Source organism: Centrocercus urophasianus, unplaced genomic scaffold (assembly GCF_019232065.1).
Source record: "Centrocercus urophasianus isolate 14NV4802_14NV808 unplaced genomic scaffold, USGS_Curo_1.0 seq_24, whole genome shotgun sequence".
Classification (NCBI taxonomy): domain Eukaryota; kingdom Metazoa; phylum Chordata; class Aves; order Galliformes; family Phasianidae; genus Centrocercus; species Centrocercus urophasianus.
Window position 1 is genome coordinate 2336100 of NW_024884800.1, and position 16420 is coordinate 2352519.

At 51.1% G+C, this 16420-nt stretch overlaps 1 protein-coding gene across 1 annotated transcript; it reads right to left on the reverse strand.

The window, feature by feature from the left end:
- Positions 1-126: 126 nt before the first annotated feature.
- Positions 127-16419, reverse strand: FOXO4 (forkhead box O4; the record flags this gene model as incomplete). The annotated part of the gene is made up of 3 exons (XM_042825365.1): positions 127-4608; positions 7878-9119; positions 16201-16419. Coding segments are annotated over 2 exons (1443 nt in total), but the record flags the coding sequence as incomplete, so codon positions are not given.
- Between the last annotated feature and the right edge of the window lies 1 nt (position 16420).

Sequence of the window (16420 nt, forward strand, 5' to 3'; positions counted from 1 at the left end):
CTGATAGCGTGGGGAGGTGAAGGAAAGAAGCTGAAGGCAAGGAAAATCAATCAGTAAAAAAAAAACCACAAACAATAAAAATGGGCCCCCATCAGCACACCAGAACAAACCGCATGAGACACAGAGTAGAGGATTACAGGTTTTTTATTTGTCAAACATTCCCCCCTAGTCTAGCACATTCTACAGTCTTGCTAGCACAGATGGTAACAAAGAGCCTGTAATGGTTCAGAAGTTACACTGCTACAGAGAGCAAACAAAAGCAGAGATTTATTATGTAAAAAAAAAAAAAAATTCTCATGAGAAATGGGTGAAAGTGTGCAGAGGGGGATGGGGTGGGAAAGGCATCTGCTCGTGGTGCCCATCCTATGTGCAGTGCCTGCGCTGGCAGTGCAGAAAGCTGTGCTGGAAACACCTCTTCCCCAAACCAGCCCCAGCTCTCAGAAGGCTGCTCCCAGCAGAAGTGCCCTACACCCTGCAGAGCCAGACCTCTCCAGACACTTTGGGAGCACCAGCTGTGGCCATGCCCTCCTGCTCGGCACCACAAGGGTCCCTTTCTCCAGGGTTATGAGCTGTAGTGATGAGTTACACACGCTACTGAGCTTTCAGGCACCCGGAGTCACCTCCTGCTTGCTTTTCCCCACGTGAATCAGAACAAACTTTTCACCAGACACGCAGCTGAGGTAAACCCTACGCCATCCCTGTTCAGGTTCACGTCCCAAAATTGATATAAGAGTGTTTTTTTGGATAATGGTCCAAACTTGCACATTATTTCGGTGACCCCCTCTCCCCAGACACCCCCACCCGCAGCACCAGACACAGGTTTCTCCCTCCTGGAGCAAGGCTAGCCCTGGAGCATTTGAGTGTGACTATAAATAAGCACTTAAGTAAGAAAATGAACAAATCATGATCTATAGAAAAGCTTTCTAGGCATTTCCTTTGGAAAAGCTGATTAGTGCTACTTGCTTCTAGCATGAGCCTCAGTTATGAGCACAGCCGGGCTCCGGAATGCTCCCACTGCATTCGTTGCTCTCAGCAGAATGATGGCACTGCTGTTTGTGAAGCAGCCCAGGCAGGGGACGGCATGGTTTTAGACACACCAGCTATGGAAATTAAGGGCTCTAAGCAGCTTTCAATAGCCCAAACTTCGTCAGGGAGCTGGTAGTAGTGAAATACGCACAAGTTATGAAGAAGTCTCAAGCAATTAGCTAAACTCAGGCGTAAATGAAAGCAATACATGTGCCTCCCAGCAGGCTCCATGGGCAGAACCCTTCAGACCCAGAGCACACAGCCTCACGCTGCGGAAGACAGCATTTGATCCTCTGGATGCAAATGGAACTTGGTACAGTGAGGACAGGGAAGGTGTGCACAGCACGGCAGAGGGCTTCATGCCAGGAGCCCCCCAGGCACTTGTCAGGGAGCAGCAGTCCCCACAGCAGTGTCCCCTGCCCTCTTTCCCCACCGGGCTCAGAGCTGCTCCCTGACCCCAGCCCGACCCCTGCTTACAGGAACAGCCCCCATACGTCCCTGCTGGTCATTGCTGCTGACTCAGAGGAACGACCCACCGAGATGCTGTGCTGCACTCGGCATCTGTTGGAAGCCAACGCTTTGGGAAAGGACACAAATCCCATGGAAGTGCTGAGTGAAACCTCCCAGCCTTCAGCAAGCAGTGGTTTAAGAACTTGAAAGTCCTTTATGTCCTATGAGGAAACATCCCAGGCTAGAAAAGCTTTATGAAGGGGAAGTTATTTGAGAAGGGGTTGGAGAACTCCCAAATTCTCTGCATCTCTGCCCTCGGTGACCGGGATCCAAACTGCCCTGCCACACATACCAACAAGCAGACAATCTGCCTGAGCCCATAACACTGCATTCGTTGCTCACTGAGCACTCCTTCTGAGCACCATCCTCAGCACCAGCTCCAGCTCCTTCAGCCCCTGCCAGCTGCTCTTGCGTTGAGGATGGAGAGCACCTGTTGCTAACAACACCCTTCCTATTGCTTTGGGCTCTGTTTTCATGATAAAGGCATTAGAGTCACACTGAGCAGCTATCCTGTCCTTGATACGCAGCTGTGAAGCAGCAGAACCACCCCTAAGCACAGCAGCCATCAGCTCATTCTGCACATCATGGGACTTGTCTGCCCTGGGGGTCCAAGCAAACAAAGTGGCCTATTATCCACCCGAAAACCCAAATCCCACCGGATCTATTAAGTGAATCAGCATAATGGCCAGTCATTATGTGCAATACATGCCATATGTAGCATGAGGTGTTTGTGGAAAGGCTATCTGTCGATTTGAGTAAGGAACTAATTGCAGTGAGAATATGCATCCGTGGCTCAAGACCTGGTATCCCAGCTCATGATCTGCCTCCTCAACGTTTTTGGTTTTGCTGCAGCGAGGTGTGGCCAGACATGCAGATGGTGGATTATTTTTAAGTGCATTGCCATGAGGTCTGCCACAGAGACTGCCTTCAAAGCAGAGGTTATCAGACTACGCAAGGGCTCTGATGGCCAAGCGTGCTGAGGATAAGGCTGTTGAAGACTCCTTGGTGCAGGCAGGCAGACAAACCACTCCCAGTGCTCCAAATCTCCACTCAAATGAAAACGAAATGAGGTCCATGACAACAGAGCAGACAAGGTGGCGAGACAACATGGCTCATGGCACTGCACGATGGAAACCAGAGCAGAAACCATCTCCTCCTTCAGCAAAGAGCCCAGAGGGGTTCTGCCAGACCCAGCCTACTGGAATACCCTAAAAGCACCACCACGTCTCACCAGGTCCTGCCACTGCCAGCACCAAATGGTAGCAGAAACATGCCAAGTGAACTGCTCTCCTCTTTCCTAACTTCTGTCCTGCAAGAACCAAGAGATGGGACAAGATCTGACACAGCCCCAGGGTGATGCTCCCCAGCAGCACAAGAAACCCCAGCAACAAATAAAATCACAGAACCCAAGGTGACAGCTGCCAAACACACCGGCTAGTGCTCACCATCGCTCTGCCTGGAACGCCAGCAGATGGAGCACGGCCAAACCCACAGCATCCCACAAATGGGAATCCCTGCAACGCAGCCCAGCTACCGAAGGGACGAGGAGTGCAGTTAATGGCTGGCATTCCCCAGCACAGTGGGAATGCTGGATCCAGGGGACCACACGAGAAGCTGTGGCTGAATGCCATGCTGGTGCCTTCCACTTGCTTTAGGGGAGGCAGTATTCCCAGTTACACTGCAGTGCTCTTCCCACTTGTACTAATGACATCTTCGGCTTCTTGGCCCAAAATGCCTTAGGCCTGTCCCCTCCCACTCTGTAGTGTTATTTGCTATCAAGGGGACAGATGCAAGTGTTGGTTTTTTTTTTTTTTATCCAATAATCTCATTCTCAATTAAAATATATAATATATATTTAAAAAGGTTTAGAAAAGCTTCTATGTAATTTGCAGCTACTTTTACATATAGATTACAATAATGTACAACCTTCCCCACGGCTGTTGGAAACTGTGGGGATCTGCCAACTCTCCCCTCAATCATACACATTACCCAACATCAAATATGTTTGTTCCTAATACAGCTCTGAAAAAGAAGTCTGTCACTGGCACCTCCTCAGAGGCTCCTGATACGCCCAAAGGGGACACACTTAACATTGGCTTCATATTCACTGTAGAAAGTTCCCAGATTAGTAAAAAAATATTTCATCTATAGAAAATGCCCTTCTGAAAAGCAACCAGGGCTCTGTTAAGGCCACACCCAGGCTTTCCCCTTCTCTGTTGTAGCATGACAGATGAGAAACAAACCCCCAGATGATGCTTTCGCGTCCCATTAACAGCTATTGGCACCCGTGCCTATTTTACATCAGCCTGGCGTATTGGGAATGTGCTGAGAACAGCATAGGGACTTCTGTGAACATGCTTAGGATTCAACAGGGCACAGTTGGCACAGTGGAAAACTCAACACTGCTCCTCTCAGATGAATGAAGGAAGCCCCTAATGCCACAACCACAGCCCTTCGCTGCACAAAGATGACGGCTGATCCGGTGAGAAGGGCACAGTGGAACCGACCCCAGCCCCATAACAGCACCCCTCTTCCCACCAGGCTTCCACCAGCACGCTGCTTCCCATTCCTCTGCCAGTCCGTGGGATTCCAAGTGCACATCTGGTGGCTTTAATGAAAACGTCCAACTATTTCAAGGCAAGAGGGAAGCGAGCAGCCCTCCGCCAGCCCGAGGCACTGGGAGACTTTGTGCCGTAGCAGAGAGAGGACAGCCATGGAGACATTCCTCCAGCAAACCCAACTCTTCACATGGGAAAACACTACTGCCCGCCACAGAGGCTTCTGGCCGAGGTTTCTACCAGGGCTCCTCTCCGGACACACACAGCCCAGGGTTTCCCCAGAAGGTCCATGGCAGGGTCAGGTTTGTAGGAAGAGACGTGGCACATAACAGGATTCTTATTTTTAACCTCTTCCTGTTGCAGCCAGATGCAGTTTGCCCCTTCTTCCCAGGTGGGCAGCCCCTTCTGCCCAAGGTGTGGCGTGCAGGGAAAGCAAATCCAACATGCTCCGTTCTTTTCTCTGCCAGGGGGTGGGAAGCGAAGTCAGAACCCAATGTTCAAAACCTGAAGGACACTAGGGAGAAGAAAAAGAGTGAACAGTTAGATCTCAGCTTCGGTGGCAATCCTGGATGCACAGATAAGGAGATGGTTACTATCAGTCAGCCCTGCGCTGCTCAAAGGATGCCCACTGACACGAGGGAACAAACACAGAGACCTTGATGGAGGAGTCAAGTAGAGGACACAACTGCTCAGCCCCAAACTCAGTACCGTCGAGACAGAAGGACGAAACAAAAGCACACAGGTCAGAAGTAAGCACTCCTCCTGCGAGCTGATGGCACCAAAGCTCCGTGAGATAAGCAGCTGTTAAGGACTGGGCTGCCACCAGAAGCACTGTGAGAAAGCAGCAAGGAAGGGCAGCCACAAATGTGAGTCGGGAGGGAAGGGACAAAGACCCTCCGCCTCATTCTGGCTGGACTCAGAGCAGCAAACAAGGCTGGGGAGAGATCTCAGCAGATTTAAGACAATCTGAGGCAGAATGAGAAGGTAAACGCAGGGCACCAAGTCTCTCAAATTCAGCAATAGCACTGGTGAGCACAAAATGAAACTTGTGGGATGGTGAAGAAGCAGCAGGAGGGCATCAGCCCCGACAAGAAGAAAAGCAGCCAGAGCAACAGGCTCCAGGGCAACTGTGAGACAATGCAGGCGGGTCAGTTAGTTATTAGATTTCTAGTAGAACAAAATGCAGTGTTGGGACTGAAAGGAATTACAGAACAGCACAGAAACACCGAGTCCGGCCCAAGCTGGGCGAGGGATAAAGGGCTCTGCAGGCTACAGAGCTAATCCCAACTGAACACGCGAAGATCGTTAGCGAAGCTCTACCAGAAGAGCAGATGGACCTCACACCAAAACGGTACGGAAAGGCACGGGGCTGAGCAAGCACAAAGCCACCAACAGGGGACACCAGCATGAAGCATGGAGGAGCACCTGCAGGCCAACCACTACTTCCAGATGCGGGCACGCTGCCTGCACAGCCTTCAGCCCACAAAGCACTGTGCACATCGAGCACCTTCACCACACATTATCCATGCAGTCAGCAGCAGCAATGGCAGGATTTCCGTGTTTCCCAGTCAAATAAAGTGCTGGCACGCTGCCACTCTTCCTTGCAGGCCAAGAGGTGCTCTGTGGGCTTTGCACCACCGCTGGGCAGAGGCAAGGGTTTGGTGCTGGATCTCTCATCTGCATGTAAAGGGGTCTAAGCAGAGCACTGGGGAGCTGTGGACACACTCATCAGTCTTACCACAGCAGAAGGGGATAAAGTCCTGCCTGCTCTGCACACCGTGAGGAACAGCAATGTTCCAAATCACAGTGCATGACCACCAGCACTCTCTAGTAAGCAGCTTTTGTTCAGCGTTACAGCCATACCCAACCCAGGGGGACACAAACCAGCCTGCAGACACTGTTTGGGGCGGCTCTAATGCTAGCAGTCATCTGTGGTAGCTTTCACTAGTGTGAACTTCACATGGCAATATGAAAGCCTGGCACACCAGAACAAGGTGACTCTGCTTTGATTAAACAACGCACGCACTGAATATCTGTACTGAACAAGAGCACAGCTGCTGCTACGAGCCTCATCTTCTCCCTCTGCCTTTCATTGCAGCCATGCCTTCACCAGCACTAGTCCCTACCCTTTGAAAAACATTTGGTCAACTTCCCCTATTTTATATCCCTTCAAAAAATAAAGCTGTGTATGATATGCTGTATTCTGTTGACTACCCAGCCCAGCTAACGAATGCAGCCAGGACTGCAGGATATCTGCAGCATCCACGTTTCATAAACACTGCTGTGAACATTTCCCTCCATGAAGTGGATGCTCTCTCCAGACGCGATGCACGGCATACAGAACCACAAGAGCTCAGGACAAGGCCCCATGGAAACAGTGCTGAGGATGCACCAACCTCTGCCACCGGCTTGCAAACTGTCTTCACACAGCTGAAGAGCTCTGAAATCAAAACCGAGTTGTCATATTCCACCTGAAGATGCCCAGTTTAAGGCAAACACTCCGTAATTCCAGAACACTTAATGAGTGCACAAGGCTATAAAAAGCCTAGTGAGGAAACAGGGGAAAGGCATTCAACTGTGCTTAAAAAGTCAATATATAATGGTGTATCAATGTTTAAGCATCACAGGCCTGAAGGACAGCATTTCACTGCGCCTAGTCCACAGTACTTGCCTGGAAGGCTGTACTGGTGCGGAGCAGAGAAGTGTTCAGTCTGATATCTGACCCACAGCATGAACAGCAGCAGCAATCAGCAGAGAACTTAGGCTGAAGGAACCTCCAGAGGTCACCCAGTCAAAACTCCTTGCTCAAAGCAAGACTGTCTTCATGTTACTCACTTGCCTTGGAATGAGTATTAACGTAAAGCACATGGTAATTCTGCTCATCCTCCACCATTTTGAAGCTCAAGAGCTTCCCACAACTCAAGCAGTATCTGCAGTTTGCCCTTCCATCTGCCCAGCATTATTAATTGAGCTTGCAACACCAACACATCCCAAATCTGTCTCCTCAAGAGATATTCCTGGCAACACTTCCACCTCACAACCAGTACCCAGCCTGTGCCTCAGCCCATAAAGCAACTGCCCCTTTTCCATTAGTTAGGTGAGCTCCAAGTGTGAAACATGCCTCCATCTCCAGTGCGACAGCACTGACACATCCTTCCTCCTTCCATCCCCATTCACACCACACACTCCCATTTTCTCTTCCTCTTCCATTCTGATGGCTGCATAGGCTGATAAACAGGCAAACAAGACCTTACAGACAACATTCCCAGATAAGGGAAAGGTAGAAGGGCTGATAAACCGAGAGCATCTGTGTCCTGCTACACGCAGGCAAAGCAGACAATCCTGAAACAGATAGGCTTTGCAACTACACATACTGGAAAACATTGCAAACGTAATTACAACCTCGACAGAAACAGTTCTCAGTTCAACAGCTCTGAATATACCATTCTCATGTAAGCAGAATACGTTCTCACATCAAATTCAGAGGAAAAGACCAACTTCCTGCAGAACACTCATCTTTGTTAATGAGAGACAGCAAGAATTTCATTCAGTTTGCTGCTCTACTTCATTAAGAAGCTTACTACCTGGTCCAGTTAAATCCACTCTCCTTCACACAGTCTTTCCCCTTCTAATAGGGAATGCAGCTCTCCCAGAGCTTTGTCCTGAAAGACAACTCTCTCTTCCAAAGGCTTCTCTTCCACTACTGACAGTGGGGCACAGGAAGCTTCAGACAGGGCTGATGCTGTTACAACAGAGCCATGGTGTCTACATGGCACCACTTACCTTTTTGTGCTCCTGAAGTTAACTTGGTACCCAGGTGTGGCTGGAAGCCTGTGAGCTGCTGGGATAGCTGGGAGTAGACGGAACAGGTTCAAAGTTAAAGTCCAGTCCTTCTCCATCCATGAGTTCACTGTTGATTATGTAATCCATATCACATTCAAGGTTCTCCATGTACATGTCAATGTCCAGGTCAATGGGCAGCCTGTCCTGGTTCAACCCCAGAGGAGCAGGGCCAGCAGAAGAAAGCAGTGGAGGACTGCCCAGCTGGACCGACTGGGCAGCTGTTGCAGAAACTGGAGCCTTCAAACTGTTAATGCTGGCAGTGTTTTGAGGAGATGCTACTATGGGAAGCGTTGATGGCAAAACAGTGGCACCAACTGGTTCTGCCTGCTGCTCTGCAGGCTTTCCTCGCGCGTTGCCTGAGCTCATCTTACTCGGGGTGGATTGTCCACCTAGAAGCAGAAGAGTTCGGCTGCTCATCCTGCCACCAGTCTGCGGGAGAACTGGATCCACCTGAGTCATCAGCACATCCCTTGGAGGCGGAGAGCCGGGTGTCAGAAGAGCTTCCAAGGTCTGCGGGCCGGAGAAATGGCTGACAGAACTCTGCAGAGACATTTCAACAGGGTTAAACAGGGAATTGCCAAACGTAGTGGTCTGACCAGCTGCATTCGGGCTCCGCAAGGAAAAGCTGGAATCTCTCTGGATCTGACCACTGGAGGCAGATTGCTGGGTAGACAGCACGGATGAGCTGGGAGACATCAAATTCAACCCATCGATGAGCTCAAGCTCCTCAGTCACGGTTGGTGGAACGTTGCTGGATGCACTGGAGTACACCATAGACGGGAGAAGCTCTTCGTCGTGGAGGTCATCCTGCTCGGTCAGGATTGGAGAAAGCCTGGCACTGATGGTGCTTGCATTGGAACTGGTTCGAGGCCTGAAGGTGTTCCACACGTCAGAGTCCTCGTTGCTTCTTGAAGACGGGCTCCCAGGCCACTTTGGGAACTGGGAGCCAGGGCTGTCAGCAGTGGCTTCTGGTGCAGACTGGAGAGGGGGCTTCTTTTTGGATGCTTTACTTCTGACTTTAGCGAGTTTGCTGCTGTTGTCCATAGATGCAGCTCTTCTTCTTGGCGCTTTCCCGCTTTTACCACCTTCAGGATTGAGCATCCACCAGGAACTCTTCCCTGTGGCTTCATTATGAACTTTAATGAACTTGCTGTGCAGGGACAGGTTATGCCTAATAGAGTTCTGAAAAGAAAACAAAAAAAGATACAAGATGTGAGGACTGCTTACACCACGCCTCTCAATTAGAAATCTCATAGTGTATTCAGACAGCATCCAGAGAAGAAAGGCATAGCAAAGTGCTACTTGTCTAAAGCCTGCTATTTCTGCTTGAACATGTTTGACAGCACCAGCAAGAAGTGCAGTGCCTCACTGCAGCACCAGGGGTGAAACCACCACGACACTGACACAACACTCCCAATTCCATAGACCCGTCACCTTTTTTATCTCCAATACAAACAAGAGAGAATCTGTGGAGCAAGAGTCCTGCTAAGCCTGGAGGCTGCCAGCCCCACTCTGCAAGGATGCAGTACACTGTGTGTGCTTCTAATGGGGTAAGATGTTCAAGCTGATAATGCACTCCCACACAGTACATGCCAGTTTTAGCCTCTCCCATCTTCCTATTTGGCAAAGCATGCATTCCTCGTCCCTCCCAACACCCTTCACGTGGTTGAGCTTTGCTAGAAATTGCCAGCTGAAATGGCTGCACACCAATGTCAGAGCAAATTTTCATCCCACAGCTGTGCTGATAAACCTCCCTGCGCTTTAGGATCAGCAAGCTGTTTGGGCAGCCCCTCCACCAGCCTCCCTGAAGCCTGTGCTGTGCACTTCATTAGTTCAGATGGGCAAATTGCACATAATTAAAAGGTGCTGTATCAGTAGCACAACAGTGGTCCAGGGCAACACCTGTGTCATACAAGCTAAAAAGCTCCAAGCAGCCTTCAGTTTTCACGCACTACATCACCGCTCTGAACCAACTGTGCTTTTATCATCCTTTTCCACTGCTTCTAAGCACAGCTCTTCCTGCCCTGCTGCTTTCCCTCTCCCCACCCTTTCCTCTCAGATGAGTCCTTACCACGCTCATTTTGTCCACCTCAAACATACTGTCCTAAAGCAGGCCAGCTGCAGATAAACAAACACCACGGGCACAGTGGAAAGTTTTGTGCAGATGGAAGGAGAGGTGCAAATAGTTCTGTGTCAGCTTTCATTTCAACCACTGGCTGTTGAGGATTTGGAGAAAAAACATTCCCAAAGGATACACAAGCTCATTTTTATTCTTCTCCAAGTCCAGAACAGCAATCAGAGTGGTACCATTACCTGGGAAGCTGTTGCCTCATTTCCAAAGCACTGCCCCACTCCCCAGGTGACCACGCTTGCAATGCATGCTCCTATAGCAAGAACCTCCCAGATCTCCACTCATTCCTCTGACATTAACTTGTGAGCTGCTGAAGACGCCCAGTCCTGCAGGCTGCATTGGTGCAAGTGTTCCTGCATTGCTTCAAGAGATCCCTGAAAAATAACACCACTTTCCACATCCTAGTAACATCACTTTCCACATCCTAAGTTTTAGCACCAAATTTTCTGACTGAACAGCAGCTTGAAACAAGACCTCTTGAAATAACTATTTTGGGAAGCCTGAAACCCTTGCACAAAAGGTAGCAAAGGGCTCACAGAGATGAGCTAAGCAGCCACAATGGTCAGTGGCCACAGATGGTGGCTGCACTGCTCCGTCTCCCATCGCACAGCACGTGGCTCTCAGGCTCCTCTCTCAGCTCTGCTTTCATTTTGGGCAATCTCCACGCTAACAAAACTACAGAACAGAATAGATGTGTGATCGGGGCTGTGCTGGGCTGCCTGTGTGTCATGCAGGCAGCAAATTGAGCCACGGGGATGAGGAGAGGAGCCCCTGCCCTGGCAGGTTCCACGCTGTGTGCTCCCCAGCATGAGGATGCAGCTGTCAGAGTGACGCAGGTCTGACACACGGAGGGCACCCTCAAATCTCACTGAGAAAGCGAGTGGAAAATTCACCATAAATAACTGCAGAACTCCAAGTGAAACCTGGCAGGAGAGGAAATGACAGAATTCAGTCCCCTAGGCAACCCTGACGTATTTCCTTTCTCGACGTTAAGCAACTTGAACCAAAAGCAGAGCTGCAATTAACTTCAGAGATGCTGCAGAGCAGTCTGGCTGCCCTGCAATGCTGATACTGGGTGCCAACATGGGCTGTGGGTCTGCAGTGCATCCGGGCAGAGCACAGCCTGAGTGTGGGGACGGGGACAGGTTGGTGCCAAAGCCATGGGAACCTCTTTGGCAATGAGCTGGGGAATGGGTGACTGCATCTCACAGAGGATCTCATGGAGTACAGCTGTGTGTTGCAGTGAAAAAAGCCCCCTTTGGGGTCTCTGATCCCTTTTGGATCAGAGTTGATGCCTTTAAACCACATTCAGACAAGACTAGTAGGAAATTCGTGACCGCTATTACATGAATTAAAGCTTGGCCAGAAATATTTACTTAAACAGTGATTCCCCACTCCGTGTCTGGGGCAGGACACACCAACAGCCACAGCTGCATGCCTAACACCACGCAAACCATCTCCTCATTCCCCAGCAGTTATCACTACGCTGAATCTTCTCAGTTGATAACACTTCCTGGCTCTATATAAAGGAAAGGAGCGATCTGTGCTGCCACACAGCCCTCCAGCACCATGCAGAGCCCTGTTTGGTCTGCAGGCAAGGCATCACCCACCAGGTGGTGTGTAAGGCCATCAGCTCTCCCCAACAGCCTTCCAGGCAGCACATCACATCCCACCTGCAGCACACAGCTGCTAACTACAGAAGCCAGCGACGGCCCTTCCAAGGCTTCAAGGGTAGGTTGGGGTTGTTGCCCATGTTTGCCTGGGTTTTCAGGGATGCTCCATCAGCACTGCAGCCATTCTTTGACAAAGCCTCCAAAGTTGCTACCACAAATCCCAGAGGAAGCCTTAGCCAAAAGAAAAAAAAAAAGTCTTTCTGAAGAACTGAGGACAGGACAAAAAGAAAAACAAGACGTGCAATCCCTGCACTGCATTCTCACTGCCTTGCGGGCACACAAAGAACACGGTCACATCCAGCACAGGGCCATGTTCCAAAGCCAGGCCTGTAATTGCACTGAATTATAATTTGCCACGGCATTCTTCAGAGGCTGCACGAGGGAGGACGCCCCGCCTCCCACATTTGTCAGTGCCTGTCTCAGCACTCACCCCGTCACTTGGCTCCCAAGGCTTTGGGAAAAGGCTTCATGGCAGAGATTTTGCAAAGCTGTGCTCCAGCAAGTAAACAACTGCTCCAGAGCTGAGCCGTGTCCCTGCGGCCGCCCTCCAGCACGGGTGCAGAGCTCAGCCTCGCAGACAGAAAGCTGCTTCTTAGGAGGGATGTTTTCCCCTCTTGTAATCTTTCGGTCTGAGCTCAAAAGAAGGAAATCCTAGCTCTTTAAAAGAAGGAAATCGTGACAATTTAGATGTTGGACATGATAGGCAGGCAGACACAGCACGAGCTATTTGGGATTAGATAGAGCAGGAGGAACTTGTTGGAACAAGCCATGCCCGCATCCCAGGAGCTGCTGCCTTTCAGGGCTGCCTCACAGATGAAGCCATGCTGCAAAATTCATCTTTCAGCGATGCAGCTTTGCCAAACAAATGGACAGGGAGCAGCAAAAGCTCCCAGGGGTTGGAGCACACTGCATGGGGCAGAGGGGATGCTGCCAAAAGGAGAGCTCTCCTCTCCTTGGACCAGAACGACTGCATCCTGTGAAAGAAAAACAAGAATTACCCACAGAACTTAAAAAGAACCCTCACAAATCTAACGCAGCACGGCTCTGTCATACCCCTGTTGGTTACTGCTGTTCTGGTTTCTGTGAAATTCAGTTAGGTGCCAATGACGACAGCAACAACAACAGCAATCAAAGCAATGTAGAAATGCACACCTCTTCATTTTCACTGCCAGAACGTCTGAGGGAGATTAACACCACCTCAGCCTCCGTCCCTGCACAGCCAGCAGCTGTGGGCAGCGAGCAGCCAGGCTCCAGGCTGAGCCCTCCCCACGTACAGACGTGCACTGGACTGAAGCTCGTGCAGAACAGCACCTTGCTCAGAGCTAAAACGCTGAGCTTCGCTTTTACATTTCCTTTTGCTTTACGGCTTTTGGGCACGCAGCCAATTATTGCCTCAGCAGGCAGCAACAACAGGGGAACACTCTGAACGGCTTCACAGCCTGTCCGTCATTCTACGCCTGCTCTCTGTACATCTGCCTACAGAAAAAGTGAAACTGGCCGGGCAGCAGTCAGTGAGCCAATGAATGGTGAACAGCTCACCTCCAGCAAAACAAGCACGCGCCTAATTGGAACTGAATTGGAACTCATTTGCAAGGTGTGAGGATAACCTGCAGAACCTCCCAGCCAGGGCTGCTTTTGCTTTCTGGCTGCTGCTCTTCTACAGAGGACCGTAAGAGCTGCTGTCACAGCTGTAGCAGTCAGAGAGGCCCCTCCTCAGTGTAATCTGCAGCCACTGGAATCGTTGCACCATGCACACACACATCTGAATGGAAGCAAACACAAAGTGCCAGAGCGCAGCGTGGCACTTCAGCCTCCTGCAACCAGTGCTGCAGAACCATTTGTCCTTTCCTTTCCACTGCACGCATAGGAAAAGGCTGATCTTCCCTATGCTGAAGTGATGTGGAAGAGGCCAGCTTCAAGCTCCTTCTACTCCTACAGAGGAGAAAACAGTGGGTTTGGGAGAACATTACAAGCCTGGCTTTGGAACGTGGCCCTGCTCTAGATGGGACCACGTTCTTTGTGTGCCCATCACTGTGCTGAATCTGCTTATACTCACAGACACACAAAGTGCAACAGGAGCACACAGGGACTGCTGCAGAGGGGTTTGTGGCCTCCTGCTGAGCAAGGCATGGCTCTGCCCAAAGCCCCCGCGCCCCCCATCCTACAGGCAGAGAGCCGGAAGGAATGATCCTCTTATCCTGGAGCAGCTTGCAGAGCCCACAGGGGATTACAGGGCTGCAGGCACACCCCTGCGCCGACACTTCTCCCCCCAGCCCGGTTAATTCTTAACCCCAGCTGAATTGCATTAGGGAGCAGACAGACCGCACACCCAGCAGGTCTGCGCCCTCACACAATTCAGGAACAGCAAACAGCACCTTCCTCGAGAACTGAGTTTTCCTGAATTCAGAGGTCGCACCCTCACAGACCGTAACAGCTGTATTTCCCTCCATTGTGTGCTGGGGGAAAGCAGCTGCAAAGCCATTCCGAAGCAACGAGTTCACAGGCTTTATATTAACTAGAGCAGATGTGTATCGTGTTCTAAACACATTCACTTCTTTAACTTCCCATCTAAAATTCTCTATTAGAACTGCACAACGCAATACGTTACCAGTCTGCCTGCCAAAACAACAGGAACATCACAGCTCAGGGGGCTGAAGGCATTGAGCATCCTAGCAGCACTGGGTAGCAGCTCCACCTTTGGTTCCCTTATCCAAACTCTTTCAGTTCAACACTGAAAAAGCTGCACCAAGAAGATTCCTTAATTTGAGCAGAAGTAACTGGAACCCCCTACGTGCATCTCTGTGGCAGTTTGGATGGGACGAAGCAGCCCTCAGGCTGCAGGGCTACAAAGGAACTTCATCATGAGGAAAAAGTCATTGCAGAACAGCAACAGAGCCCAGATCCACATTTCCATCTTTCTGAATGTTAAATCTGACTACGTTTCCTAAACATGACACACAATGAAAACTCAGAGTAAACCCAAGGCCAAGGGTCCCTTTGCACATTCAAATAAGAGGACAGCCATGCCCTACCAGCTCCATGCCCACCTACTGCAGCGCCCAGCTGGGCAAAATGCTTCAGCTTCCCCACAGCATCTTAGGATATATTTAATAACACACAACTTCAGGCTCAGGATCTGTTGCCAAACAGATGCAGACACATTCCTGAAGAGAACAGACACCGTTCCAGGAACTGTTTGTCAGAAGAACACGAGTCTGTGCAACAGTAGGAGCAGAGGAGCACAGCAGGAGTAGGAGCACAGCGTGCACAGCCTGAGAAGGGAGAGCCTTCTGCCATGAGCCCCCCAAACCTACTGAAAAGAACAACCTGCCTCAAACTGAAGCTTAAGGATGGTTCAACCTGCACAAAAAAGAGATTTAACACCAAGAAATATGCACGATACTCACATTTAGCTAAACTACGCTTAGCTGTCAGAAAGTGTGAGAAATACAGCGGGAAAAAGTTCTGTGTCAACCCATGCCAACCTGTGCTGAGACAGCTGCACCTGTCCCACCACTCCTGTCCCCTCACCAGCCAACAGGACTCCCACAGCTGCTCAGTGAGCCCAGTGAGCCCCTTCAGAGCTGGGCCAGCTGCAAGCAGCCCCACCAACGCACCGATAGAAGCAAAGCTAAATCTCAGTGCTGACTGGGTGCTCAGACACACAGGAGAGGAATGCAGAGCCGGAGTTGTGGAAGCTCCAAACCCACGGGCTCACACTGCAGTTCAGGCTGCAAACAGCAGCACAGCATCATTGCGGTGCTGCCCTTCAGCCCCCACTCGTGGGGCACCTGCTGTGGAGTACATATGCATGCAGCCCATGGGGCTATTTCACAGCCCAGCTCTCACATCACCTCTTCTCTCTGCTGGAGTTCACCTGACCAAACAGCGCACGCACTGCAGCTGCCACCTGCAGAAGATGGAAGTGGAGCCGGGCCTTTAACTGAATGCAGCACCTGCCCATGCACAGAGCAGCAGGAGACGGCAGATGGGAAGAAGTCTGCAGCTCTAAGATGTGTTCTCCCTTTGCCAAACTCCAGCAGAGGTCCTCAGTCCCTGGAAAGTGACTCTCGGACAGAGCACGCTTTTAAAGGAGGCCCTTAACGCCAAGAATGCCTGCTATGAAACTTATTTACACGGAGCCCTGCGCACCGGGGCGGCAAAGAACGGCGGCCTCGAGTTAAAAAACCCTTCAGCCGATGCCTCAGCAGCTCCTCGACGGCCTCCGCGACAGCTTTGCTCCTTCCAGCACAGCACAGAGAACACGAGGAGCGAGCACAGCGAGGCACAGCACCGGGCCGCGATACTGGCACGGAACTGGACGAGGAGCAACAGGTGAACGCGGCCGCAAACGGCCCAACGGGGAGAGCGAAAAGAAGGAGCGAAAAGAAGGAGCGAAAAGAAGGAGCGAAAAGAAGGAGCATCTCGAAGCGGCCCCGCAGCCCCGGGCCCCGCGCACCTTCCATCCGGCAGAGCTGTTGCTGTCCCCCTTGTCCTTGAAGTAGGGCACGGATCGGACCATCCACTCGTAGATCTGCGCCAGCGTCAGCCGCTTTTCGGGCGCGCTCTCGATGGCCTGGCTGATCAGCTCGGCGTACGACTGGTTGCCCCACGCGTTCCGCCGGGAGCCGCCCTTCCGCGCCGCCGCCGCTCCGCCGCCGCCTCCGGCCCGCACCCCC